Below are 27,813 nucleotides of genomic sequence, written 5' to 3'. Positions count from 1 at the left end.
CAGCTCCCAGCGGGCAGCGCGGCGCGGCCGGGCCGAGCGGGGCCGAACGGGGCCGAACGGGGCCGAACGGGGCCGAGATGAACGCGGTGCTGGCCGTCAAGCAGTACGTGTCCAAGATGATCGAGGACAGCGGGCCGGGCATGAAGGTGCTGCTCATGGACCGGGAGACGGTGAGCGGCGGGGCCGGGTGGGGAGCGGAGCGGCGGGACCCAGCCCCGCGGTGACCGGCGCCGCTGCTCCCGCCCGCAGACCGGCGTGGTGAGCATGGTGTACACGCAGTCCGAGATCCTGCAGAAGGAGGTGTACCTCTTCGAGCGGCTGGACTCCGCCAACAGGGAGCCCATGAAGCACCTCAAGGCCATCTGCTTCCTGCGGCCCACCAAGGTAGGGCCCTGCTCCCGGGGGCGGTGCGGGTCAGCCCCGGCCCCTCGCACACCGCCTTTCCTAAATGCCCCCTCCCTGGTGCCGTTTTCATGCAGGAGAACGTGGAGTTCCTCATCCAGGAGCTGCGGAGGCCCAAGTACAGCATCTACTTCATCTGTGAGTGTGTGCCCTGGCCTGCAGCGCTGCCCAGCGGCACTGACTGCAGTAGAGGATGCTGCGAGGGCTGGAGCAGCCCCCATAGGAGCCAGGCTGAGAGAGCTGGGCTGGGGCAGCCTGGAGAAGAGAAGGCTCCTGAAGGGGAGACCTGAGAGCAGCTCCAGTTCCTGAAGGGGCTGCAGGAAACCTGGAGAGGGGCTTGGGACAAGGGATGTAGGGACAGGCCAAGGGGGAATGGCTTTAACCTGCCAGAGAGCAACGTGAAGCATTAGAATCCCAGAAATGTTTAGGGCTGAGTTGTATGGAAGGAATGCAGATTTATGGTGTTGCTTTGTAAAGATCTCTTATGTTGCTTCAGTTTAATCTCACAGCCATGTACCCTTCCCTAATAGAATTTGGTGACTTAAAGAGCATGAAAACTAGAATCCACGTGTTCTTAGCATTTTAGTAAAGGCCTGTCCATGGGAGCAGCCCCATTGTCCCACATCTGTATTGTAGAACTGTAGAATCCCAGACTGGGTTGGGGTGGAAGGGACCTTAAAGCTCATCCAGCTCCAGCCCCTGCCACAGGCATGGACCCCTTCCACTGGAGCAGGATGCTCCAAACCCCTGTGTCCAACCTGGCCTTGAACACTGCCAGGGATGGGGCAGCCACAGCTTCTCTGGGCACCCTGTGCCAGCGCCTCAGCACCCTCCCAGGGAAGAGCTTCTGCCTAAGAGCTCATCTCAGTCTCCCCCCGGCAGGTTAAAGCCATTCCCCTTGGCCTGTCCCTGCTTGCTGCGATAGGAAGAGCACACACGAAAGCAGGTACAAGTTATGAAGCAAATAAAAGCAAAGCAGAGCAGCTTCAGCAGGTTTTGTGCTGCAGGGGAGTCCTCCAGCCCCGGTCCCAGCGGATGATGTTAGGGGAGATGAGCTGAAGTGGCCTCTAGATGTCATTGCCGCTCTGCGGTGCTGCCAGAAGGGCCGTGGTGCTTCTGCTTTGGGCTCGGTTTTGCCATAGGAAAGCCTGGCGAGAGCATTCCATGGTGTTCTTGTGTGTTCCATGTCCCACACGGAGCCTGACTGTTCTCTCCCCGTTGTTCTCTTCCAGACTTCAGCAACGTGATCAGTAAGAGTGATGTCAAGTCTTTAGCTGAGGCTGACGAACAGGAGGTTGTGGCTGAAGTTCAGGTGAGGGGATTGTTTTGGCTCTTTTTAGTAGATCTTCTATCCCCAAAGCAGCACACAAGGTAAAAGCTCAGGTGGGGCAGTGTGGCTCTGGAACAGCGTGAACAGCGTGCAGCAGTGCTTCAGCAGCCTCCCATGGGAGAAGAGATGAACACAGATGTGGATTACAAGGGAGAAGGAGAGCTCCCCGGTTCCTCCCTGCCCTGCAGCCTTCAGAGCCACTCCTGGCTCTGCTGCTGCCTGTGTTTCATGGGGCTGCTGCACGTCTGTGGTGCTGACAAAGAGCTCCACGCACTAAACGTGTACATGGCAGATGGGCATGGAGCTGGCAGCAGCAGTGCAGGGACTTGTGTGGCTCAGCTGGAGAAAGGAGAAATGATCCAAGTCCATGTCTGTGCATTGCTGGGGATTGGGGTGGGACATGGGACGTGGCTGGGGCTGGGACATGCACCCCTGGGGCTGAAGGTGGCTTGGCAGGACCTGTGACTGTACCTGCTTTCCCTGTTGGCAGGAGTTCTACGGCGATTACATTGCAGTGAATCCACACGTTTTTTCTCTCAACCTCTTGGGCTGCTGCCAGGTAGGATAGAAGTTCCCCAGGGCCTGTTGTGTGGGTAAGAGGGAGAGCAGCAGCCACAGCGCTGGGGGGGTGGTGGGTCTGGAAGAGGGGAGCTGGTCTGTGTGAGAAGACACTGGGGAGTGCAGAGTGTGGCCTCTACTGTACCTGCTCCTTCAAACTACAGCTCCTTTTAAGGCTTAGGAATCAGATTTTAGGTGAGGAAGAGTTTGGGGATGGTGGATCCATGACAGAGCTTTTCCTTGCAGGGTCGCAACTGGGATCCAGCTCAGCTGTCCAGGACAACTCAAGGGCTGACAGCTCTGCTTTTGTCCCTGAAGAAGTGTCCCATGATTCGGTACCAGCTCTCTTCGGAGCCAGCAAAGAGGCTTGCTGAGTGTGTGAAGGTCCGGTGAGAACCTGCAGAGGTGTTCAGTATTTTTGGCAGGGACTAAAACGTCATTTCTTTTTTCTACCTCTTGATCTATTTGAGAGAAATCCCCTTTTTCAGCCAGTTCACATCAGTTCTGTCATGTGCTGCGTGGCTTTGGGCAGGTCACATCCCTCATCTCTGCCTGCTCCCAGCCAAAGAGCAGGTGAAGAGCCTCATTTCCCCTCAGTATCACCATCAGTTGCAGTAGGTTCCCTGGTGCTTTTGAGAGCAGGGGTTCCTCCTTCACCAGCAGTGCAGCCCGAGAGAGCAGCACCACTTACTTCTCACCAGACATCCTTTTTTGTTCTCCTGTATCCCAACAAAGAGGAGATTTTGCAGGTGTACATGAGCTCAGGTGGCTTTTTGGACCTTTTCTCCCCAGCAAGTCATCACCAAAGAGTACGAGCTCTTTGACTTCCGGCGCACTGAGGTCCCTCCTTTGCTTCTCATTCTGGACCGCTCTGATGATGCCATCACCCCGCTCCTGAACCAGGTGAATGGCTCACTCTTGGGTAAGGGCACATGTTAATAGCTGATGGGCTCCTGGGATTGAGGTGCTGGATCATCCACGCGCTCACCCTGCTCTTGCTTGGATTGGTTGTGGCCGCCCCATCCCTGGCAGTGTTCAAGGCCAGGTTGGATGGAACTTGGAGCAGCCTGCTCTGGTGGAAGGTGTCTCTACTATTTGCCTTTCTCTTTCGTTGCTAGTGGACGTACCAGGCCATGGTTCATGAGCTGCTGGGGATTAACAACAACCGCATCGACCTCTCCCGCGTGCCGGGGATAAGCAAAGACCTCCGGGAGGTGGTGCTGTCTGCTGAGAATGATGAGTTCTATGCCAATGTAGGTTCCTAGTGGGATCTTACTGCCTTTACCCTGCCAGAGGGAGATTGAGATCAACTCTTGGGCAGAAGCTCTTCCCTGGGAGGGTGCTGAGGCGCTGGCACAGGGTGCCCAGAGAAGCTGTGGCTGCCCCATCCCTGGCAGTGCTCAAGTGCCACCTTGTTTGCTTGCATCAGGACTCGTGTTGGGATAGCTCTGTCAGCTCCTTGTCTTGTTCCACACAGAACATGTACCTGAACTTTGCAGAGATTGGCAGTAACATCAAGAACCTCATGGAGGATTTCCAGAGGAGGAAACCTAAGGAGCAGCAGAAGTTGGAATCCATAGCAGATATGAAGGTACCGACAATCTCCACATAACTGACTGGGCATGCATTGCAGAATCATGCAGGTCACCACGTTCTGTGCACTGACAGCCCTCACCACCAGTGCCCAGAGCCCAGGTGTCTGTGGCGTGCTAGTTTTGGGGAGTGGGAACCTCCTTTTTGTGCTGTGTTCGTTACAGTGATTCTCTGCTGAAGGCCACGCTCTTCCATAGGCCACTGCTCCTCCTGCCTGCTTCCTAAGCTGCTCCTTAGAGCTTGCTGGAACCCCAGAGCCCTACAGCTTGTCTTGCTTGGATTGATTATGGCTGCCCCATCCCTGGCAGTGTTCAAGGCCAGGCTGGACACCGGGGCTTGGAGCAAGCTGCTCCAGTGGAAGGGGTCTCTGCCCATGGCAGGGGTTGGAACTGGATGAGCTTTAAGGTCGCTTCAGCCCAAACCAGTGTGGGATTCCGTGATGCCGAGCAGCTTCTTGCTGGCTCCCTTTCCTCCTGAAGGGCAGCTCTTTTGCCTTCCCTATGGCAGGCCTTCGTGGAGAACTACCCTCAGTTCAAGAAGATGTCGGGCACAGTGTCCAAGCACGTCACCGTGGTGGGGGAGCTCTCACGCCTGGTTGCTGAGCGGAACCTGCTGGAGGTGTCGGAGGTGGAGCAGGAGCTGGCATGCCAGAATGACCATTCCAGTGCTCTCCAGGTACCTCGGGCTCCTTGTCTTGATGCTTTGTCTGAACCGAGCTGGTTTGATTCTGGAACTCCCCTCTTGATGGAGGTTTGCTGCTGCAAGTCAGTGGGAGTTCTGCTTGTAGCTATCCTGCAGGGTTGGCCCATTAGATGGGAGAATGACTCTTCTCATCCCTGTTCGGTTCAGCTAGGGATGAATCATAGTTAATAACTGGCTTGAGAAGCATCTTTGCAAGTTCTGCCTTCCCATTTCACAATGCAGTGTGCCTTCATTGTACGCAGTCAGCTGGCTCCTGGCAGGCACCAGGGAAACAACCCTGTTCAGAGGCTTGGGTTTGGGGAGGAGCAATGGAATCTAAACCAGGCTATCGACTGAGGAGCTGCCTTTTACCTTTTCCTTTTATTTTCTCACCTTTTTTTTTTATCTGTTTCTTTGAAAATGTATTTTAAAGCCTCTTAGAGAAAAGATATCTGTGGCAGAGGGGGCTGAAAAAGCCTAACAGGCTTCTGTTATAGCTGAGGAAAGACTGAAGTCTTGACCCCATGCTGGCTGGTTGGATTCCATGACCTGACCTAGTATCTGACAGCAGTGATGAGTGGTTGCTGCCTACTCGGAGCAAAGAGCAGTGTTGGTGTGACTGTGGTACAGCAGAGTTCAACCAGTAACTGGGCATTAAAGCCAGCTCCTTCATGTTTGGTAGCTAAGGCAGAAGTTCCACCACGTAATGGACTCCTTCACACAGTTAGGCTAGAAAATAAAGATTAGTGTCTCCAACAGCTTTGAAATCCATGTCAGCTTTGTTATTCTGTGCTCCGAGTGGGTGGCTAGAGGAGATAATATTAGATTCTTCAAGTGCTGTAATCTATTAGCAGCTCCTGAGCTGATGTGAATCAGTCCAGGCCTGGTGAAGTCATTGCAGCTACAGACACTTGTGAGCATGGAGATGTTGTTCCATAGCTTATATTTGGTAGAACTTAGATGACTAAGTACTGGAGTGGGACTCAAACCATCAAATGCATTTGCTGAACACAGCCTCTGAGCTTCTCCTGCTCTATGATTGTTTCTGGATCAAGCTTTTGCAGTTTCAAAGTCAGACGCTTTGAGTTCTAACCCGTTAGCCCATGGTGTCTGTGCTGTAACCTGGTATTGGCAAGGCACAGAGCATTAATGCTGGGATGTAGGGGCTTGGCTTTGGAGAGCAGTTTGGAGATGTTGGTCTCCTCCTGTCTGTTCTTGAGTTATCTCTGATTCATTGGAGAAAGGGGTGATGTGAGCCTGTGGGATGATGCTGGTGCATTACCAGCGCTGTGGGGAGGAGAGCTGGGAACTGGCCAGAGCCCCAGGCAGGTCAGCCTGCACCCACTGCCACCCTGGCATGGCAGGGTGCTTCCTGCAGCTCACCTTGGGGCTAATTGAGGTCTTGATCTGCACTAGCTTGGTATCTGTGCCATTTTAAAGCAGAGAAGCTGCCTGCAGTTTACTCACAGCCACTTGCCTAAAGGCCTCCATTGTATTTCTAACTGAGATGGACTGGAAACATGTAGCAGCTATAGGAAATAAATGCAAAACGCTGGAATGGGGGCTCTTTCTCCATAAGAATCAGCATCTCTGTAGCTGCACTGCCCCAGGCTGCTCCCTCTTGCAGTCTCCTAATGGCAGTGGAAGGGGCAAGGCCACAGACACAATGGAGAATAAGCCAGTGCATGAAATAAAGGCAGAATTGTTCCCCCCCCTGCTGTAACTTCAGCAACTGCTGTTCCTGTGGTGGCCCCAGCACATTTTGGTTCTTCTGCCCTTGGTCTCTTATTAATCCTGACATAGTACATGAGCCCTTGGAGCTGAATGGGAGGGTTTGAGGCCCATCTCCTCAGAGGGACAATAGCTTTTCTGTTTCACACTCTTCCTGCTTCCATAGGCATTGCCACTACACTGCCAGCAGCCAGAGTCTCTGTGGGACTCCCTCCCTCCCCTTGCAGGTGGATTCCTGTCCTTACCCAGGTAAAATTCCTGGGGATCCTCCTGAAAGCCAGGATTTTAGCCTGGAGTTTTGGAACTACTCAAACAAATGACAGCATCTAGAGCTGAATCTGTGAATCTAAACCCTTTCACAAGGCTTCACTAAAGAGCCCAGAGCAACTTGTGCTCTGCTGTACTTCCCTTAAACCTTGTGTGGTTCTGGCCCAGTGTAACTCCCTCTGCACCCCCCCCCGGGAGCAGCTCTGTTGCCAGGCTTGCTGTTAGCCTCACCCCATGTCCTTTGGAGGCCTGTGTGCTAACGCTGCTCCTCGTCCCGGTGCAGAACGTGCGGCGCCTGCTGCAGAACCCCAAGGTGACGGAGCTGGATGCTGCCCGCCTGGTGATGCTCTATGCCCTGCACTACGAGCGCCACAGCAGCAACAGCCTGCCCGGGCTGATGACAGAGCTCAGGAACAGGGGGGTGGCTGACAAGTACCGCAAGGTAAGGGCTGCATTTCTGCTCCAGCTGCATGGACCGGGGCTCAGGTGGGAAATCAGACAATGGGTTGGGTTGGAAGGGACCTTAAAGCTCATCCAGCTCCAACCCCTGCCATGGGCAGGGACCCCTTCCACTGGAGCAGGATGCTCCAAACCCCTGTGTCCAACCTGGTCTTGAGCACTGCCAGGGATGGGGCAGCCACAGCTTCTCCATTCAACCCATCCCAGTGTCCCTTTATGCAAAACTTCCCTATCTCCAACCTAAATCCCCCTGGTCCAGTCTGAACCCATCACCCCTTGTCCTGTCGCTCCAGTCCCTGATGAAGGCCCCTCTCCAGCATCCTTGCAGCCCCCTTCAGACACTGGAAGCTGCTCTGAGCTCTCCACGCAGCTTCTCTTCTCCAGGCTGAGCAGCCCCAATGTTCTCAGCCTGGCTCCTATGGGAGCTGCTTCAGCCCCTGCTCATCCTCGTGGCCTCCTCTGCACTTGCTCCAGCAGCTCCATGTCCTTGTGCTGAGGACACCAGAGCTGCACCCAGTGCTGCAGGGGGGTCTCCCAGAGCAGAGCAGAGCAGAGGGGCAGGATCCCTTCCCTGCCCTGCTGCTCACCTCCTGTTGATGCTGCCCAGCACAGGGGGGTTCTGATTAAGTGGAGTGGAGTTGGTTGGTTGGACATAGTTCTTGTTGAATAGCACCACAACCCGGAGCTTGGCTGGGGCCTGCAGGAGTTTCAGCCTTTAAAAGGCTGAATTTCCAGTTCCAAAGTGAGAGGTGTTATGGACAAGGGATGGGACAAGAGGAAACGGCCTCAAGCTGCACCAGGGGAAGTTTAGATGGAGCTGAGGAACAATTCCTGCCCCACAGGGTGCTCAGGCATTGGAACAGGCTGCCCAGCGCAGCGCTGGAGTCACCGTCCCTGCAAGTGTTCCCATACCCTCAGTGCCATGGGTTAGTGGTGGCCTTGGCAGTGCTGGGGCAAGGGTTGGACTGGATGAGCTTAAAGGTCGTTTCCAACTTGGTTGATTCCATGATTCCATGAAGGATTGAGTAGGGCAGAGGTGGCAGTGTGCAGGGCTCTGTGGCAGGTAAACGGGGCCTGGGACATGCTGCCTTCCTCGTTCCCCTCCACCTCCCCACCCTTTTTCTCCTGCTGAATAGGGACTTCTGGAGACTGCAAAAGGAGCTGGGCTGGGAGGGAGAGGGTGGCTTGGCAAGTGTAGGGAGCAGCTGGAGAGGAGGAGGAGAAGCAGGATGATGTCACGTTGTCTGGAAGATCTGCTCTCACTGCAGCAGACTATGGAAATGAAGCCCCTTTCCTCCTGCAGGCAGTGTCACGCAGACTGGCTGCTCACTGGGTATGGGAAATGCTTCTGCTCTCCCTCTTTGCCTCTCTGCTGCATTATCTGCTTGCAAGCAATCTCCCTGACTCCTCAGTTCTCATTCCAGTACCTGCATTGAGCCTCACTGGACAAAAACTGCCTGGAAGCTGCTTCCCAGGATAACAGGGGTCTGGTTTTGCCTCTCTCTGTACAGCTGGTGTCTGCTGTTGTGGAGTATGGTGGGAAACGGGTCCGGGGCAGTGACCTCTTCAGTCCCAAGGATGCTGTAGCCATCACCAAGCAGTTCCTCAAAGGACTGAAGGTATGGATGTGACCTGGATGAAGTGATGGCTGTTTCACAGAGCAGGGATGTCAGAGGTGCACCAGGAAATGCACTGGGCTTTGAGGGCATAATTCTCATTGAAGCCCATGGGAGTTAGTTGCTGGAGCTTGGTGGTGAGCACATGATGTAGCCATCAGATGCTGCCTTTGCCCACCTTCTCTCTTCTCTTGCTGCCTTTGCTGGATGAATTCCTAACAAGAGCTTCTCTCACACTGCAGGGGGTTGAGAATGTGTACACCCAGCACCAGCCTCTCCTGCAGGAGACACTAGATCAGCTCATCAAAGGCAAGCTCAAGGACAGCCAGTATCCCTACCTGGGTCCCAACACTCTCCGTGACAGGTATGTGGGGCCTGCTGGGGCACAGCTTGGAACTAACAGCAGCTCCTTCCCGTGTGGCCACTTGCTTTGTTGTAGCTGAACAAGGTTTAGGCTTGGCAGAGAAATGGCTTCATTGTGTAGGTCTTTCTTGTATTCCCAAGGAGAGGACTATCAAGGTTGTCTTTTTCTTGCTGGCCAAGATGTGACATTGCCATTGTAAGGGCTCAGGTAAAGGATGGAGCCGTTGCTGCCAGGATGTTCACATGCTGGATTCCAACGTGCCCCCTAACTTCAGTCCATGCCATCTGGTGTTTATTTGGAGAGTCCCAAAAATAGTCCAACTGCAAAGCTCTCCCTTCTGAGCCAGTTGCTATTCCTGAGGAGAACAGGATCTTGCTGAATATGGCTAATAACAGGGATTGAAAAGAGCCCTAGCTGCTTCTAGCTGACTTTGCAGGAGCTCAGCTCATCTGCTGTCACTGGAGTCATGAGAGGTAAATACAGGCCTCAGAGTGAGGGCAATGAATCTGTAGGGAGAGGATAAGTCCTCCTCGGACAGCATTTGGGACAAATCCTTCCTTTGGCACCGCAGTTTCCTCCCTGGGAATGAACCTCCCAGTGGTAGTTTCCTTGGAGGAGGAGATCCTGCCATTGCTTTGCTTCCTTCAGGTGATCCGTGGGGAGAATCAGCCCAGAGATTCCCTGGATCTTTGCCAATGTCATTTTAGTCCTGAATGAGAAGGAATTGCAGTCAGACAAGAGACAGTTCCTTTAGTATGGCCCTGGTAGACCAAAAAGAAACCCCATCGGCCTTGCTCCACATGTTCCCTTTAACATCAGATGTGGGGTTTGGGTAGGGTGGCTGGGGGGGTTGATAGTTGTGAACAGCAACAGAACCACTGTCCTTGAGGCCAGCCCTTGACTGAGATGGGTTTCAGCCCAGCCAGAGGAGGTTGATTATGCAGTCGGTGGTAGATCTGAACTGAGACCTGCAGAACAGCAGGAACTGCATCCAGGCACCCCCAGCCTGAGCTAGCCAGAAACAGCGATGCTCTTCTGCCTTTAGCTTCTCTTTTCAGTTCCTCCTTCCCTTTTCCTGAGCTCTTTCACTTGGTTTCCTCTTGAAATGTGTCTGGCAAAGGGGCCCAGGAACCTGCCCCTGAGAATCCTGCTCCAAATAACCTGCAAAGAAAGGTTAATCCCTACCTCAAACTGAAGGAAACCAGAAGCTGGATGAAGGGAGATGGAGCATTCACCTCCCTCTCTTCCCCACAGGCTGTCTCTTAGCTAAAAGATGGGAATGCCCTACTTTTGTTAAAGTAAATCCCAAAATACAAAGGCAGAGCTTCCAAACGTCTTTCCTTTAAATTCGTCAAGGTCTTCCTATGGTCTGGGATTGGTTTTGGGACAGTGGCCGGGTCCGCTGGTGCTGCTGCTGGCTCAGATGTTTGCAAAATGACCCAAAGCCTAAGGGCATGTGGTTGTGAGGGTGGTTTCTGTGTTAGGAGGGTTGTTTCCTGGTGGAAATGGGAGATCTGGTTGGGTTTAAGACTTGGGAGCTGATAGAATGAGGGTTTGTAACTCCCAGCTGACCAAAAATAGGCACCTAAAGACTCTTGGGTCTGGTCTTTACCTGCTGCATAAAGTGGGGGCCGCAGCCCTGTGTTAGCTCTGACTCTTCAATACCATGAAGATGGAGGCTCATCTAAACCAGGTTTCAGCAAGCAGGTTTGGAAGCAAAAGCCCATTTGTTGGTTTTGCCTTAGTGCCAGACCACTTTGAGTGAGGAATTAGGATTCCATCCTTCCACAAGGCAAGCGGGGCTGCGCTACCTTCAGAGGCTGGTGCTGCAGTGAGTGGCAGGAGTTCAGCCTGGCCAGGCCCAAAGCTTTGTGGTTTGTGATCAAAGGGAAGCAGTTCCCTGAGCAGCAAAGAATTGGAAAGGATTCTTTTGAACTTCCTTCTTGCTGTATTAAATGTGTTGTTGTTGAAAGGGAGGAAGAGCTCCTGGTCCGGATTCAGCGGGAAGGAAAGGGGCTCTTTGCAGAGCACTGAACAGGGTTCCTAGGAGAGAGCAGTGAGGAATTCTGCTTCCTTTTGCTTCTCCTCTGTTTCCCACAAACCTCATCCTGGTCCTGTATCCCTCAAGCCTGCAGTCCCTTCCACCTTGCTAGGTCTGTGAGCAGCAGGTTTGCACCCAGCCCATCAGCATCACTGCTCCACTTAAAACCAACCCTGGGGCCTCCAGGGCCAGAACCAGGCAGCAGCCTGGGAAACAGCAGGAAAAGGTCCCTGGGGATCCAGGCTCAGCTCATCCTATGTCCCTCCCAGGTTACCACAGTTATTTACCTCCTTATTGACACGTCTTAGGAAGTTCCCTTGTCTAAACGTCCATCACAGCTCAGGTTAGAGCTAGTTTCTCATCTAGTTTAGAGCATTCTGTGGCTGGACACAGTCTTTCTGCCTGTGATCTTGTGAAGGTGAGTGTTCCTGCTGACTGCCTGAGGAGAAGCATTTGGAACCCTTTGGACATGTCTTTGGCTGACACCCAGCTGAAGGGATGGGTGAGGTGTTCCCTCAGGCACTGAGGATCGGGTCTCCTTTTTTGGAAGCAGCAGCTTGCAGCATGGAATGTGGAGCCATTTGGCTGGATGCTTTCTCAGCTGAGCTCACACACTCTGCCCTGGAGGACAGGGAGGGCGGTCCTGTTCTGAATCATATCCTCCAGCTCCTCTGTAGCAGGGGTTGCTTTCCATGGGTGTTTTCTAAGGCAAAACTTTGGCTCCTGGTTATTCAAGGAAGTTGCTTTTTCCTCCTGTGTGAAGTGCTGGAATATTCAGCTGTTAAACTGGGAGCTCACCTGAGGAGCCCTAGAGGCCCATTCCCTGATGTTCATTGCTGGGATGCCCAGTTGGCTTCTCAGCAGGGAGGAAGCAGAGTTCAGGTGCATTCCAGGGTCATCCCAGTCTCATGCTCCATGTGCTTTGTCACTGATGCAAAGCTTACACAGAGCAGATGAAGCTGCTGCTTCCACCGCCTCAGTGGTTGTGTTCTAGAGGTACCTGCTTGGAAAGCAGAGGGGAGTTTTGAGGCTGCAACAGGTTTGTTGGGAAGAGACTTGACTGCTCTAACTCAAGCAGATGAGCAACAGGGTGGGATCCACCCTGGAGATCCTGCAGGAATGGTTCTCTTGGATGGGATCCACGCTGGAGATCCTGCAGGAATGGTTCTCTTGGATGGGATCCATGCTGGAGATCCTGCAGGAATGGTTCTCTTGGATGGGATCCACCCTGGAGATCCTGCAGGAATGGTTCTCTTGGATGGGATCCACACTGGAGATCCTGCAGGAATGGTTCTCTTGGATGGGATCCACACTGGAGATCCTGCAGGAATGGTTCTCTTGGGTGGGATCCACGCTGGAGATCCTGCAGGAATGGTTCTCTTGGGTGGGATCCACACTGGAGATCCTGCAGGAATGGTTCTCTTGGATGGGATCCACACTGGAGATCCTGCAGGAATGGTTCTCTTGGATGGGATCCACGCTGGAGATCCTGCAGGAATGGTTCTCTTGGGTGGGATCCACACTGGAGATCCTGCAGGAATGGTTCTCTTGGGTGGGATCCACACTGGAGATCCTGCAGGAATGGTTCTCTTGGGTGGGATCCACACTGGAGATCCTGCAGGAATGGTTCTCTTGGATGGGATCCACGCTGGAGATCCTGCAGGAATGGTTCTCTTGGATGGGATCCACGCTGGAGATCCTGCAGGAATGGTTCTCTTGGATGGGATCCACCCTGGAGATCCTGCAGGAATGGTTCTCTTGGGTGGGATCCACACTGGAGATCCTGCAGGAATGGTTCTCTTGGATGGGATCCACGCTGGAGATCCTGCAGGAATGGTTCTCTTGGATGGGATCCACGCTGGAGATCCTGCAGGGATGGTTCTCTTGGATGGGATCCACGCTGGAGATCCTGCAGGAATGGTTCTCTTGGGTGGGATCCACACTGGAGATCCTGCAGGAATGGTTCTCTTGGATGGGATCCACCCTGGAGATCCTGCAGGAATGGTTCTCTTGGGTGGGATCCACACTGGAGATCCTGCAGGAATGGTTCTCTTGGGTGGGATCCACACTGGAGATCCTGCAGGAATGGTTCTCTTGGGTGGGATCCACACTGGAGATCCTGCAGGAATGGTTCTCTTGGGTGGGATCCACGCTGGAGATCCTGCAGGAATGGTTCTCTTGGCTGGGATCCACGCTGGAGATCCTGCAGGAATGGTTCTCTTGGCTGGGATCCACCCTGGAGATCCTGCAGGAATGGTTCTCTTGGGTGGGATCCACACTGGAGATCCTGCAGGAATGGTTCTCTTGGCTGGGATCCACCCTGGAGATCCTGCAGGAATGGTTCTCTTGGATGGGATCCACACTGGAGATCCTGCAGGAATGGTTCTCTTGGATGGGATCCACACTGGAGATCCTGCAGGAATGGTTCTCTCAGCTTGTAGCTGGCAGCAGAGCTGGTTTAGGGGCTGCAAGCACATCCCTGCAAGTGGAAAACTTCAGAGGCTGGGGAGGGTGCTGGGGGAAGCTGCAAGTTTCCTTTGAAGGCAGAATGTGCACAGCATATGGCTGGGTTTGTGCTGTGCTGTGCTGTGCAAAGGCACTTCTCTCCTTCCCCTCCTCTCCCCTCATGCTGCTTCCCTCTGCCATCCAGTGGCTGTAGGCTGGCCAGGGAGGGTAACAGCCGCCTGCAGCTGAGCTGTGCCCTTCACACCGAGCCCGGGAGGGCTGGAGCATCGCTGCTGTCCTCGGGTGACTCCTGGCTTGCTCCTGATTCCCCGGCGTCTGGCTCATGCATTAAACATTGGGGATGTGTCACGGAGGAGCTCCGCGGGCTGCAGCGGGTGGGTGCTGCTGAGGAGGCTTCTGAGGACCGCGTGCGCCTCGTGTAAACGTTTAGGAGAGCCAGTGCTGGAGCAGGGATTTAATGGGCTGCGTGGTCCCATCCCTCCTGGGCTGGGGAGGGACGTGCTCAGGATCGCTGCCTCAGCACTGCCTGGGGAGGGCAGGATTGATCCCTGGGTGTTGTCTGATCCCATCGCCATGGTTGCATCTTGATGCAGGCCCCAGGATATCATCGTGTTCATCATTGGAGGGGCGACCTACGAGGAGGCGCTGGCTGTCTACAACCTGAACCGCACCAACCCGGGCGTCCGCGTGGTGCTCGGTGGGACCACGATCCACAACACCAAGAGGTAACCCCGGGTTCTCTGCTCAGGGTTCCGCTGACAGGAGCAGGAATTTGCAGCTCCTGAGGGATCTTCATCCCGCTTGAGCTGTGTGTAAAGGGTCCAAGCCCAGCCCTGCTCACTGTGCCTGAGGGATGTATCGCCAAGCTGAAGGTTTAATGTCGCCAAGCTGAAGGTTTAATGTCACCAAGCTGAAGGTTTAATGTGTGTTTTCTGGAGCTCAAGGGCAGGGAAGCAGATGTGTGTGGGTTTTCCTGCTTATAATTCACCACGTACTCTGCTCTGAATGAGAAGCTGGTGCAGCACACGGGGATTCAAACCTGCATAGACCTGGCTGTGCTCTTATTGCCCCTGGTGGAGTCTGGAGAAGTGCATTTGCTAGCAGTGAAGGTACCTATGATTAGCTCAAGTGCTGTGATTCCACTGCAGGCTCTCTGCCACCCACCAGCCTGCAGAGTATTGGCTGTGTCTTCTGCATTGCTCCCTGGAGAACAGAGCTTTCCTTATCGGAATGCTGTGTGCTTCCAGTTGCCTTTCCTGGAAGGCCAGACATTTGTAAGGGCTTGGTCCCTCTAGGATCTGAGCACGGACCACACTGAGCTTCACTCATCTCCTCAGTCCCTGTGTCTGGGATGTTCCAGCTCCTGCCAGTATGGAATGCCTTCCCAAGGGGAATGGCTTGAACCTGCCCGAGGGGAGACTGAGCTGAGCTCTTAGGCAGAAGCTCTTCCCTGGGAGGGTGCTGAGGCGCTGGCACAGGGTGCCCAGAGAAGCTGTGGCTGCCCCATCCCTGGCAGTGCTCAACAGTGCTTGGAGCAACCTGCTCCAGTGGAAGGGGTCCCTGCCCATGGATCTAGATGAGTTTTAAGGTCTTTTCCCACCCAAACCACTCTGTGGTTCCATGATTCCCTATGGAATATCTGGTGTCCAAACAATGTCCCCTGAACCCAGTTTACCCAACTGAGTGAGCCCAGGGGAGGTTGCTTTCTGTCAGCACAGCTTGTTGCTGGCCAAGCCCAGGAGGATGAACTCTTGCTCCTTCCAACCACATCCCTAAGGATGTGGCCGTGGCCCCTGGGGTGTCAGAGGGAGGGTGACAGCAGGAATGTGGCATCTCCCCCATGTGCTGCAGCACGGAGCTGGTGACACCCAGGTGCTGGGAGAGAAGCTGTTGTGCAGCAGCTGCCCTGGGCTGGGGTGGCAGGAGAGCTTCACCCCAAAGCACAGGCCTGCAGTGGGAAGCTGAAGTCCCTCACAAGGAAATCCAGTGGCTTTTATCATCCTAAAATGCCCAAAGCCTCCAGATTCACAGTGTCTGCTCTGAAATCAGCCCTTTTAGCTTCATGTCAGGTGGTTGGAGCTGATGCTAACCCAGAAGTAAATTGCTTTTCTGAACTGGGTTACAAAGGCAAGTCTGTATTAGCCCACATATCGACTGATTCCTGCCCAAATTACCCAGCTTGCTCGACCTTCTGCTTCACAAAGTAGCCTTTGAACCAAATCCTGTTGTAGCCAAGCCTAGAAATAGTAAGGAGAAGAGATGAGCAGATGTCCTGGCTGCTCTTTGATGAGAAGAGACAAGCGAAGTCTCTCGTCATCTTGCAGGGACACAGAACAGCCTGGTTCCGATCCACTCGGGTCACTTCATAGTGTCCCAGTGCATTTGGAGGCTGCTTTTGACATCAGCCTGCATCAAACTTGAACCAGCATCAATGTGAGCCTGCCTGGTGCTGGCCTTGCAGCGATGGAAGGAGAAGGTCAGCAGTGGGGTGAGCAGGAGGGCTGGGCCACAGTGGCTGGAGCTTTGGGTGCCTGCCCCAGCTTTGCTGGTGGCTGGTGGGTGCCCCGGGGCAGCTGTGTCCTTTGTGTGTGTGCAGCAGGTCTCTGAGCAGGGGCTGTCTCTCCTCCCTGATGGAGCTCAAGTGCTGAGTGCAGGTCTGGGGTCCTCCATGTGGGAAGGACACAGAGCTGCTGGAGCAAGTCCAGAGGAGGCTGTGGGGCTGGAGCAGCTCCCATAGGAGCCAGGCTGAGAGAGCTGGGCTGGGGCAGCCTGGAGAAGAGAAGGCTCCTGAAGGGGAGACCTGAGAGCAGCTCCAGTGCCTGAAGGGGCTGCAGGAAAGCTGGAGAGGGGCTTGGGACAAGGGATGCAGGGACAGGCCAAGGGGAATGGCTTGAACCTGATAGAGAGGGGAGACTGAGATGAGCTCTGAGGCAGAAGCTCTTCCCTGTGAGAGTGCTGAGGCGCTGGCCCAGGGTGCCCAGAGAAGCTGTGGCTGCCCCATCCCTGGCAGTGCTCAAGGCCAGGTTGGACACAGGGGTTTGGAGCATCCTGCTCCAGTGGAAGGGGTCCCTGCCCGTGGCTTTAGATGAGCTTTAAGGTCCCTTCCAACCCAAACCAGGCTGGGATTCTGTGATTTGCAGCTCTGTTGTTGGCCTCCATCTCCATAGGTTTGAGCTGAAAAAAGCATCAGTCAGTTGAGGGCTTCTCCCATGACCACGTTTTGGTGCAGCCTCTGAATTACTTACAGAAAGAACAAGGTGACTCTATCAAAATCTGCATTTCAAAGTGGGCAGCAAACAAAGGCTGGTGCTGGTTTAGGGCTGACAGCTACAAGGTCCTGCCTGGGAACGCCGGGATGGGTCCCACTCCAAAGTGGAATAGCCCTGTCCCAAGGGATTTGCTTTTCTCTGGTGGTTTGAATGAGATGCTGAGAGGCCACGGGAATGATAATGGAATATCTGAGTCAGTGAGCTCAAGCCTTTCCCAAGGGAAGCGTGGCCTGAGCAGCTCCTGCAGGCAGAGCAGTGACCCTGTCCGTGGGGTGAGAAGCACAGTGCAGCGAAGGGAGGGAGGACCCAGGTGTCTGGTGGGAGGAATCCTGGCTTTTCCTGGAGTCACAGAGTGATTCGGGTCCAGCCTGCTCCCGCCTTGGCACCTTCCTTACAAACACATCACGGTTCATCTCCCATCCCTACGCAGAGCATTTCTCACCCCCACTTTAACTCAGTGCCACACAGGCCGACACAGACGGTCCTCAATCAGATCAGCTGCCCCAGCTCCAGCACCATCACCAGCTCCAGAGGCCTGCAGGGTCTCCTGCTCTGTGAAGCAGCAGAATGGATACCCCTTAAGCCATCCCACACCCTCCCACCACAGATGTTGAGCACAATTGAAGTTGGATGGGTAAGAACAATGAAAGCAGGGGATTAGTGTGCTTACATGGGCTGCTCGGAGCATTAATAGAACAATCTCCTTGTTTATGGTGACATATCAACCCTAATCCTGCAGGAATAAGTAACAGTTCATTAGAGGGAGGCCGGGGGATTACTGGTGGAGTTAGGACACAAGGGCCAGGTTGGAGCAGCCTGCTCCAGTGGAAGGAGTCCCTGCACGGGGCTTTAGATGAGTTTTAAGGTCCCTTCCCACCCAAACCATTCCAGGATTCCCTGATTCTCCAGGCTGGCAGCCAGAGCCAGTGGCTCCAGCTTCCCTCTGCTTCCCAAAGAAAATGGGATTCAAGGAGCCTCTGCTGGGTTTGGAGGAGGAAGGGTTAAACCATGGTCAATAATCCACCACAAATGGAAGCCTGGGAGGAGGAGGAGGAGGATCAACATCTGGTGCATGGGGCTGACTCAGGCAGAGCACAGGTTAAGCACAGAGCTGCTGTGGCTAATCCAAGGGGATACCCAGCCTGACCCACTTACCCAGTTCGAGTCAGCCCTGCACTGGTGCAGCCCTCCCTGGGTACTGGCCTCTGGGTAGGGGGAGGCTGGACCAGCCCCAGGTCCTCCTCCCTGCACAGAGAGGGAGGGGTTGGAGATGGAGCTGTCAGGGCAGGTCCTGCAGGTGCTTTGATGCTCACCCTGTCAGGGGCATTCCCAGCCGGAGCTGGGATGCAGTGGTGGGTGCCCACGTGTTCCTCGCAGGATCCTGGGGTTCTGGGGAAGAGCAGCAAGAGGTTCCCTGTGTGGAACTTGGGATGCCTGAGGAATGCCTGCAAATGGAGCTGGAGGAGGGATGGCTCCACTGCTGTGATCACAGTGACCAGCACAGGCAGTGCTCCTGTACCCCCCTTAGGAACCAGCTGAGCCCCCCCACAATGCATGATTCTCATGGTGGCGAGATCATGGAATGGTTTGGGGTGGAAGAGACCTTAAAGCTCATCTGAAGCCCCGGGCAGGGACCCCTTCCACTGGAGCAGGATGCTCCAACCCCTGTGTCCAACCTGGCCTTGAGCACTGCCAGGGATGGGGCAGCCACAGCTTCTCTGGGCACCCTGTGCCAGCGCCTCAGCACCCTCCCAGGGAAGAGCTTCTGCCTAAGAGCTCAGCTCAGTCTCCCCTCTCTATCAGGTTCAAGCCATTCCCCTTGTCCTGTCCCTGCATCCCTTGTCCCAAGCCCCTCTCCAGGTTTTCTGCAGCCCCTTCAGGCACTGGAGCTGCTCTGAGGTCTCCCCTTCACGCAGCAGAGGGGGAGCATCCCCTCCCTGACCTGCAGCTCACGCTCTGGGGGTTCTGATGCAATCCCCAGAACAAGACACGGGGTTGAACCTCTCTGTGTGTGTGCAGCCCCAGGAGCTGTGATGAGTGGCCCCCAATGGAGCTGTGTCCCATGGCATTCCCTCACTGCAGTCCCCAGCACCAGGGCTGCAGCTCGGGAGGCAGCTGAAGGCTCTGCAGAGCCACAGCAACGCTCCCACATAGGCTCTGGTGTTACCAGGAGGCTGGTTTCTCTGGCAATGCGGCCAGTCTCTAGGTTGACTCATTCCTTCACTCTGCTGTGGGGAACTGAGCAGGGATGCTTTAAACCCCATGGGACGAAACCTGGGGGTGCCCCACAGCAGGGGCCTTCCCCACGCAGGGGTCTGCACCTGCCTGGCTCAGCCTGGAGCAGAGAAGGCTGCAGGGAGACCTTGGAGCAGCTCCCAGTGCCTACAGGGGTTGAGGTCCCTCCAACCCAAACCTCTCCAGGCTTCCATGATCGTGTTCCAGCAGCCCAGAGCTGGAGCAGCAGCAGGAGGGGATGCTTGGTTTGTGCTCCAGACGAGGCCAGCCCCACGCAGCCGGGATTCTTTGCTGCCAAAGGGGTTGGCTCTCAGGGCTGGGGACTTCAGCCGTGTCCATAGAAGGCTTTTGAGCTGCACCCCAGCATTCCAGAACGGGACTCCCCAGGCTGTCAGTGCTTCACCTGGCTCTGCTCCTAGGGATGGAACAGGAGCGGAAGCAGATTTGGGCTCACACTGAACCGTTGTAGATTCTCATTTGTGGAGCCATTCACTTGGCTTCAGAGGTCAGACTTGTGCCTAAGTCTCAAACTGAGCCGTTCAGTGGGGGCTGGCCCCCAGAATCCCTGAAGTTCCCTTGGGAGGTCCTGCAGGGACTGGGATGCAGCGGAGCATGTGCTCCGGCATTGTGCTGCCTGGGGGGCAGCTGTGGGAATGGGCAGTGCCAGAGGTTTCCACAGGGCTCAGTTAGAGCTGGAGCTGGTCTGAGGAGGCTGGGGATGGGAGGAAGGTGGGGATGGGAGGAAAGTGGGGATGGGAGGAAGGTGGGGACGGGAGGAAGGTGAGGACGGGAGGAAGGTGAGGACGGGAGGAAGGTGGGGATGAGAGGAAGGTGGGGATGGGAGGAAGGTGGGGATGAGAGGAAGGTGGGGATGGGAGGAAGGTGGGGATGAGAGGAAGGTGGGGATGGGAGGAAGGTGAGGATGGGAGGAAGGTGGGGATGAGAGGAAGGTGGGGATGAGAGGAAGGTGGGGATGGGAGGAAGGTGAGGATGGGAGGAAGGTGGGGATGAGAGGAAGGTGGGGATGGGAGGAAGGTGAGGATGGGAGGAAGGTGGGAATGAGAGGAAGGTGGGGATGGGAGGAAGGTGAGGATGGGAGGAAAGTGGGGACGGGAGGAAGGTGAGGACGGGAGGAAGGTGGGGACGGGAGGAAGGTGAGGACGGGAGGAAGGTGAAGATGGGAGGAAGGTGAGGATGGGAGGAAAGTGGGGACGGGAGGAAAGTGGGGACGGGAGGAAGGTGAGGACGGGAGGAAGGTGAGGACGGGAGGAAGGTGAAGATGGGAGGAAGGTGAGGATGGGAGGAAGGTGGGGATGGGAGGAAGGTGAGGATGGGAGGAAAGTGGGGACGGGAGAAAGGTGGGGATGGGAGGAAGGTGGGGATGGGAGGAAGGTGAGGATGGGAGGAAGGTGAGGATGGGAGGAAGGTGGGGATGGGAGGAAAGTGGGGATGGGAGGAAGGTGAGGATGGGAGGAAGGTGGGGATGGGAGGAAAGTGGGGATGGGAGGAAAGTGGGGATGGGAGGAAAGTGGGGATGGGAGGAAAGTGGGGATGGGAGGAAGGTGGGGATGGGAGGAAAGTGGGGATGGGAGGAAAGTGGGGATGGGAGGAAGGTGGGGATGGGAGGAAGGTGGGGATGGGAGGAAGGTGGGGATGGGAGGAAGGTGAGGACGGGAGGAAGGTGGGGATGGGAGGAAGGTGGTGGTGGGAGGAAGGTGGGGATGGGAGGAAGGTGGGGATGGGAGGAAGGTGAGGACGGGAGGAAGGTGGGGACGGGAGGAAGGTGGGGACGGGAGGAAGGTGGGGACGGGAGGAAGGTGAGGACGGGAGGAAGGTGAAGACGGGAGGAAGGTGAGGATGGGAGGAAAGTGGGGATGGGAGGAAGGTGGGGATGGGAGGAAGGTGGGGATGGGAGGAAGGTGGGGATGGGAGGAAGGTGGGGATGGGAGGAAGGTGGGGATGGGAGGAAGGTGGGGACGGGAGGAAGGTGGGGATGGGAGGAAGGTGGGGATGGGAGGAAGGTGGGGATGGGAGGAAGGTGGGGATGGGAGGAAGGTGGGGATGGGAGGAAGGTGAGGCTGAGGAGCTGGGCAGTGCCCCAGGGTACCCAGGGGGCTGCTTTGCCCTGGCTGTGCCGTGGCACGGATGCCTCAGCGGGAGAGTTCCACCCTGCCCCTTCCTGCCCCATCCTCCCCGCAGGAAGGCCGAGGGGGAGCAGCAAACCCAGCCTGGAGCTGCTCTTCCTGCCTTTGTTCACCAGCTCCTGGGGCGCTGCCTTTTCCCTTGGGAAGATGAGTCCTGAGCCCAGGTCCAGGGCTCGAGGCCGTTGCGCCCCGCGGGCTGAGGAGCTGCCCCGCTCCCCGCTCACCTTCCCTTTGCTTCGGCAGCTTCCTGGAGGAGGTCACAGCCTCGGGGTTCCGCGGCCGCAGCACCGAGGGCTCGCAAGCAGCACCCAGGTCCAGCAGCAGGCGCTGAGCGCGGGGGCCTCATCCGGAGCTTCCACAGCCCCAGCACATGGACTTGGAGCAGGAGCCGGTGTTCCTGCGCTGCCGCCACCGCTGCGGTGGCCCCCAGGCACGGCAGGAGCCTTCATGGACCACGAGCAGCACGGGGGCAGGCACTGCTGGAGCTGGGGCAGGACATGGCCCAAGGTGCAGCACGAGCACGGCTCTGCATGGGTGGTGGTCACTGAACCGCTGCAGCTCTCCCCTGACCTGGCAGGCGCGTGGTGTGAGTCCCCTCCTGCACATCTCCTGTGTGCACCCCTGGACGGGGAGCTGGGGGCACCAGGAGGCCCTTGCTCACTTGTGTGTACATTTGGAGTCCTATTAAATAACCCCTTTGACCGAAGCTCTTGTCTCTTCAGTGAGTCCTCATAAGGGAGAATTACATCCTTAATCCTCTTTAGTCACTTCTGTGTGCCTTAAGAACCCAACACAATTCCGTGCCCTGGGTTTCACTCCCATGTTCCGAGGGGGAAAAGTGGTGGGATTTCTTTTTAACACTAACAGGTGTTCCAGCAGCAACGGAACCTGTTGGATGTGAGAAGAGTCAGAATCAAGATCAGACTCATTTGGCTGGGAGGGAGCTGAAAGCTCATCTGCAGCCACAGGCAGGGACCCCTTCCACTGGAGCAGGATGCTCCAAGCCCCTGTGTCCAACCTGGCCTTGGGGCAGCCACAGCTTCTCTGGGCACCCTGTGCCAGCGCCTCAGCACTCTCCCAGGGAAGAGCTTCTGCCTAAGAGCTCATCTCAGTCTCCCCTCGGGCAGGTTAAAGCCATTCCCCCTTGGCCTGTCCCTGCATCCCTTGTCCCAAGCCCCTCTCCAGCTTTCCTGCAGCCCCTTCAGGCACTGGAGCTGCTCTCAGGTCTCCCCTTCAGGAGCCTTCTCTTCTCCAGGCTGCCCCAGCCCAGGTCTCTCAGCCTGGCTCTAGAGCAGAGCTGCTCCAGCCCCTGCTCATCCCCATGCCCTCCTCTGGCCTCGCTCCAGCAGCTCCCCGTCCCTGTGGTGCTGCTGCCCAGCCCTGGACTCAGCACCACGGGGTTCTTGCTCCCTTTGCACACTGCAGCCACAATTGGGCTTTCTTCAATTCCCAGCCACTGGGCTTTGCTCTTCCAGAGCTCCCTGCCCTGCCAGAGGATGCAGGGGTCGTGCTCCAGGTAACTTTAACCCATGGTGTTCCTGGGTGTTCATTTACCTTCTGGGGGCTCTTTAACTGATGGGATGGGATGCGCCGGGCTGAGGAGCAGCTCCAGGGGCCTCCTCTGCTGTCTTAGGAAGATTCCCTTTTCCTGCCTGGAAGGAAAGGCGTTTGGTGCCTCTGCTTTAGGGCGTCATGGACACAAGTCCTCCCCCACTGAAGAGTCCCTTTCCCAGGGCATTTTCTCATGGAAAAAGCGCTGAGCTGGAAAGGAACCAGCAGAGCCCATGGTGGGAGGTGGGAGGATGCTCGGGGAGGCCGGTTCCTTTATCACACTTGTGTTGTTCCTGTGCTCGGAGCAGGAGGGGGGAGGCTCAGCCATTCATCTCCTTCCCTTGGCACAGTGACTGATGCAGACGGAGATGTATTGGGAATTGCAGAGCGGGAAAGGGCTTTGTGATCTCTTCCCTTGGCCACGGCTTCCAGGGGCAGGAACGGGAGACGGGAGGGTGGCTCGTGCTGTTTCCCTGCCCTGCAGCGTGCAGGTGGTGTGGGGACGGGATGAGCCTGCAGAGCAAAGGGAGGCGATGCCCCTGCGCCGGGCCGAAGGTGGACAAGGGAGATGTCAGAGCCAAGGCCAAGCGTGGCAGCGCTGAACCCGCTGCAGCCCCGTCCTGCCTGGGGGGATTGGGTTTCACATCACAGCTCAGAACGGTTCCGTGCAGCAAATACCCGGGGGGGGGAGAAAAATCCCTTTTTGTTCCCGGCTTTTCGCTGAGACCGAAGGGGTTTTACGGGCTCAGGAGGGATTTGCTCTGGTTCTGTGAGCCGTGTGCTGGGCACTGAATGGTGCTGCCTGAAACGAGTGGGGCTGGTCCCAGCGGGGGGGAATGAAGCCATCCCGGCGGGAGCCTTGTGCGGGACAGCAGAGCTCGGGAGCACTGCGGGACCCGAGCATCCCTCCTGGAGCTGAGACCTGGCCTTGCTCAGCCTGGGGAAGGGGAGAGAAGAGGAGGAGGAGGAGGAGGAGGAGGAGGAGGAGAGAGGAGGCCAGAGGCAGGTTCCAGCCCCAGCTCTGACTCTGGTTCTGCTGAGCTGGAATCCCTGTGGCATTGCAGGTACTTCATGAGCACACGGACACGAGGACACGGACACAGCCTGACCTGCTCCTGCTGCTCCCGAAAGGGAGAGGAGAGGAGAGGAGAGGAGAGGAGAGGAGAGGAGAGGAGAGGAGAGGAGAGGAGAGGAGGGTGATGGCCCGTCAGGGGACCTTCAGCATTCCCAGGGGGAACTCCCCCCCCAGCCCCTTTTCCCAGACAAAAGCTCTGCCGTTGTCTCCAGGGTCCAGGAATCCCCACTGAACCCAAGTCATCCCCAAGCAGCAGTTCCCCACTCGCTCTCCAGAGGCACCATTCACTGGGGGGTGTGTGTGTGTGTTAAGCACATCAGTAAAAGGGTGTTCGTCGTCCTGCTCCTGCACCAAGGGGGTATTTGGGTAACTCTTTAGTGTGGATCAGCACCGGGAGCAGGATTGCACCATCAGGGCTGGGAGCGCAAAGGGGATGCGGGAGCACAGCAGCACGGGAGGATGCAGAGCACGGCTCAGCTCCGGCCCCTGTTCCAAGGTCCTTTCCTTTCCCTCCCCTGGCTCCCTGCCCCTGTCCCAAGCACAATGATGTTGCTGTGCTCTCTGTAACCAAATCCCAGACCCTGATATCGCCATTCCTGCAACTCCATTGCTCCCTGCACCCAGAGAGGGAAGAGGAGCTCAGCCCCAGGCTCAGGCCCCGTTCAAAGGATGGGACCCGCAGCTCCTGCACCCACAGCATGGTCCAGGTTGCTCCCACAAGTGGCTTTTCCTGCGGGATGAGTTATTAGGTACATTTGGTGTATCCTGCATCCACAATAAACCCACACTGCCTCTGGGAACCCTAATTGGAAAAGAAATGGTCCTGGACCACAGTTCCCCAAAGGATGCTCAGCTCTGGGTGAGCTGTTGAGCAGTTCCTAAAGGACTAAATCCTTCCATGAGCTATTCCGGTGAGTGAGATCCACCGGTGGCACTGTGGGCATGAGGCCACATCCCCTGGGAATCAAATCAGACAGGGCTTGAGACAGCTGGGATGGGGATGGGGATGGGGATGGGGATGGGGACAGGGACAGGGATGGGGACAGGGATGGGGATAGGGACAGGGATGGGGACAGGGACAGGGATGGGGATGGGGACAGGGATGGGGACGGGGATGGGGATGGGGACGGGTACGGGGATGGGGATGGGAATGGGGACAGGGACGGGGATGGGGATGGGGATGGGGACGCGGATGGGGATGGGGATGGGGACGGGTACGGGGATGGGGATGGGAATGGGGACAGGGACGGGGATGGGGACAGGGACGGGGATGGTGATGGGGATTGGGATGGGGATGGGGATGGGAATGGGAGCGGGGACAGGGATGGGGACGGGGACAGGGATGAGAAGCAGATCCATACAGGAAACTCCACTGGTGCAAACGTGTCTAAAGGGGGCCACAGCCCCTCCATCCCTCCCAGCCCCATCAGTCCAGGGGGAGCAATACCCAGGGGCAGTCCCAGCACTGGGAATGTCTCTGCCTGTTTCCAGTATGGAAACCGGAGCTGGGCTCCCTCCTATCTCCCTTCCTCCCATGCAAAGTGTTGATGTTTCCAGAGCTGAATCACTGCCACATCCCTGACGAACGTGACTCACTGCTGTTACTGCCTGAGGCTCCAACCACAACAGCGCCAGGATTCCCACTGGAGCTCAGTTCCTCCTCCTTGGGATGGGGCTGCAGGTGCTGGTGTGGGTGCACGGCAGCTTCCCTGGCGGGGGAATGGGAAGGGGTCGGGAGCACAGAGCAGCACCAAGGGCAAGGGGAGGCCTCCCCGTGGTGACGGCACCGCCGTGACAAACAGTGGGGGCAGCCACTGGGGTGCTGTGACCTGGGTAAGCAGCCCCTATGTGAAATGGGGAATGTGACCCAAGGAACGGGGTGGGAAGTGTAGAGCTGAGGCTTGATGGGGACTCTGCAATTCCAGTGGCTGGGAAGGATCCTCTCCATCCACTTCCCGAGCCCCAAGAGGCGCCTCGTGGTCGGACTTTCAGCCCCTAAATCCCTGGATAAAGCCCCCAGCACAGCCCTGGACTCGGAGTTCATCTGGGAAGCACCAGTGGTGCGGGGCCCTGGTGACTGCAGACGGGACGGGAAGCACAGGGCAGTTATTCCAGTGTTATTCCATGAACCGGAACATTCCATCATGCAGCGAGAGCCTGCGAAGGGCACCGGGAGCAACGTGTGCTGCTGTGACTGTGCCCCAGCTCTGGGGCACCTGCGTGGAGGCAGCACGGGAGCATCCGGACACCGCTGAGCTCCATTGGAACTGCGACTGATCCCAAAGCCGTCGCCATCGCCATGCTGGAAAAGGGGAACCGAGGCACAGGCGTCAGCGCGGGGCGACCCTCGGAGCCGTTCCTCCTCCCTCCCTTTCCACAGGGAATGCCCCCCCCTCCCTTTGCACAGTGCTTTGGTTTGTCCCACCGAGCACGGGGGCACAAAACCCTCCCAGACGCAGTTCCCGCTGCCGGGAAGTTCGGTGGTGACCTGGCACATGAGCAGGGACATGGAGCAGGGACATGGGCAGGGACATGGAGCAGGGACATGGAGCAGGGACATGGAGCAGGGACATGGAGCAGGGACACAGGGACATGGGCAGGGACATGGAGCAGGGACATGGAGCAGGGACATGGAGCAGGGACATGAGCAGGGACATGGAGCAGGGCACACATGGGTCATGGATCAGGGCACCCATGGGACACCCATGGATCACAGCTCAGGGCACCCATGGGACAGCCATGGGCCACAGCTCAGGGCACCCATAGGGCAGCCATGGATCACAGTGCAGGGCACCCACTGGACACCCATGGATCATGGCACCTATGGGTCTCAGCTCAGGGCACCCATAGGGCACCCATGGGTCACGGCTCAGGGCACCCATAGGACACCCATGGATCACGGCTCAGGGCACCCATAGGACACCCATGGATCACAGCTCAGGGCACCCACAGGACACCCATGGGTCTCAGCTCAGGGCACCCACAGGACACCCATGGGTCTCAGCTCAGGGCACCCATAGGGCACCCATGGATCACGGCTCAGGGCACCCACAGGACACCCATGGGTCACGGCTCAGGGCACCCATGGGACACCCATGGGTCTCAGCTCAGGGCACCCATGGGACAGCCATGGATCACAGTGCAGGGCACCCACTGGACACCCATGGGTCACAGCTCAGGGCACCCATAGGGCAGCCATGGATCACAGTGCAGGGCACCCACTGGACACCCATGGATCATGGCTCAGGGCACCCATGGGTCACGGCTCAGGGCACCCATAGGACACCCATGGATCATGGCTCAGGGCACCCATAGGACACCCATGGGGTCACGGCTCAGGGCACCCATAGGACACCCATGGATCACGGCTCAGGGCACCCATAGGACACCCATGGATCACGGCTCAGGGCATCCATAGGACACCCATGGGTCACAGCTCAGGGCACCCATAGGACACCCATGGGTCACAGCTCAGGGCACCCACAGGACACCCACGGGTCTCAGCTCAGGGCACCCATAGGACACCCATGGGTCACAGCTCAGGGCACCCATAGGACACCCATGGACCACAGCTCAGGGCACCCATAGGACACCCATGGGTCACAGCTCAGGGCACCCATAGGGCACCCATGGATCACAGCTCAGGGCACCCATAGGACACCCATGGTTCACAGCTCAGGGCACCCATAGGACACCCATGGTTCACAGCTCAGGGCACCCACTGGACACCCATGGGTCTCAGCTCAGGGCACCCATAGGGCACCCATGGATCACAGCTCAGGGCACCCACAGGACACCCATGGGTCTCAGCTCAGGGCACCCATAGGGCACCCATGGATCACAGCTCAGGGGACCCACAGGACACCCATGGGTCTCAGCTCAGGGCACCCATAGGGCACCCATGGATCACGGCTCAGGGCACCCACAGGACACCCATGGATCACAGCTCAGGGCACCCATAGGGCACCCATGGGTCACAGCTCAGGGCACCCACAGGACACCCATGGATCACAGCTCAGGGCACCCATAGG

General features: G+C 56.8%; 1 protein-coding gene across 1 annotated transcript; it reads left to right on the top strand.

Moving 5' to 3' along the window:
• Positions 1-31: 31 nt before the first annotated feature.
• VPS45 (vacuolar protein sorting 45 homolog) lies at positions 32-21,573 on the top strand. Its single transcript, XM_061442662.1, has 15 exons — positions 32-170; positions 250-384; positions 480-540; positions 1,635-1,714; positions 2,223-2,291; positions 2,537-2,674; positions 3,083-3,193; positions 3,409-3,543; positions 3,768-3,881; positions 4,391-4,558; positions 6,846-7,004; positions 8,533-8,640; positions 8,880-9,001; positions 14,102-14,233; positions 21,400-21,573. Exons 1-15 carry the CDS (start codon positions 78-80, stop codon positions 21,485-21,487), a joined length of 1,713 nt encoding a protein of 570 aa, XP_061298646.1. The 5' UTR covers positions 32-77; the 3' UTR covers positions 21,488-21,573.
• Positions 21,574-27,813: the final 6,240 nt, after the last annotated feature.

Source organism: Pezoporus flaviventris, unplaced genomic scaffold (genome assembly GCF_033815535.1).
Source record: "Pezoporus flaviventris isolate CSIRO_AGI_PZ_B2104156 unplaced genomic scaffold, CSIRO_AGI_Pfla_v1 ptg000237l, whole genome shotgun sequence".
In the NCBI taxonomy this organism is placed as follows: domain Eukaryota; kingdom Metazoa; phylum Chordata; class Aves; order Psittaciformes; family Psittacidae; genus Pezoporus; species Pezoporus flaviventris.
The sequence above is the reverse complement of the archived record's forward strand: the minus strand, read 5'-3'. Positions and strand labels throughout refer to the sequence as shown.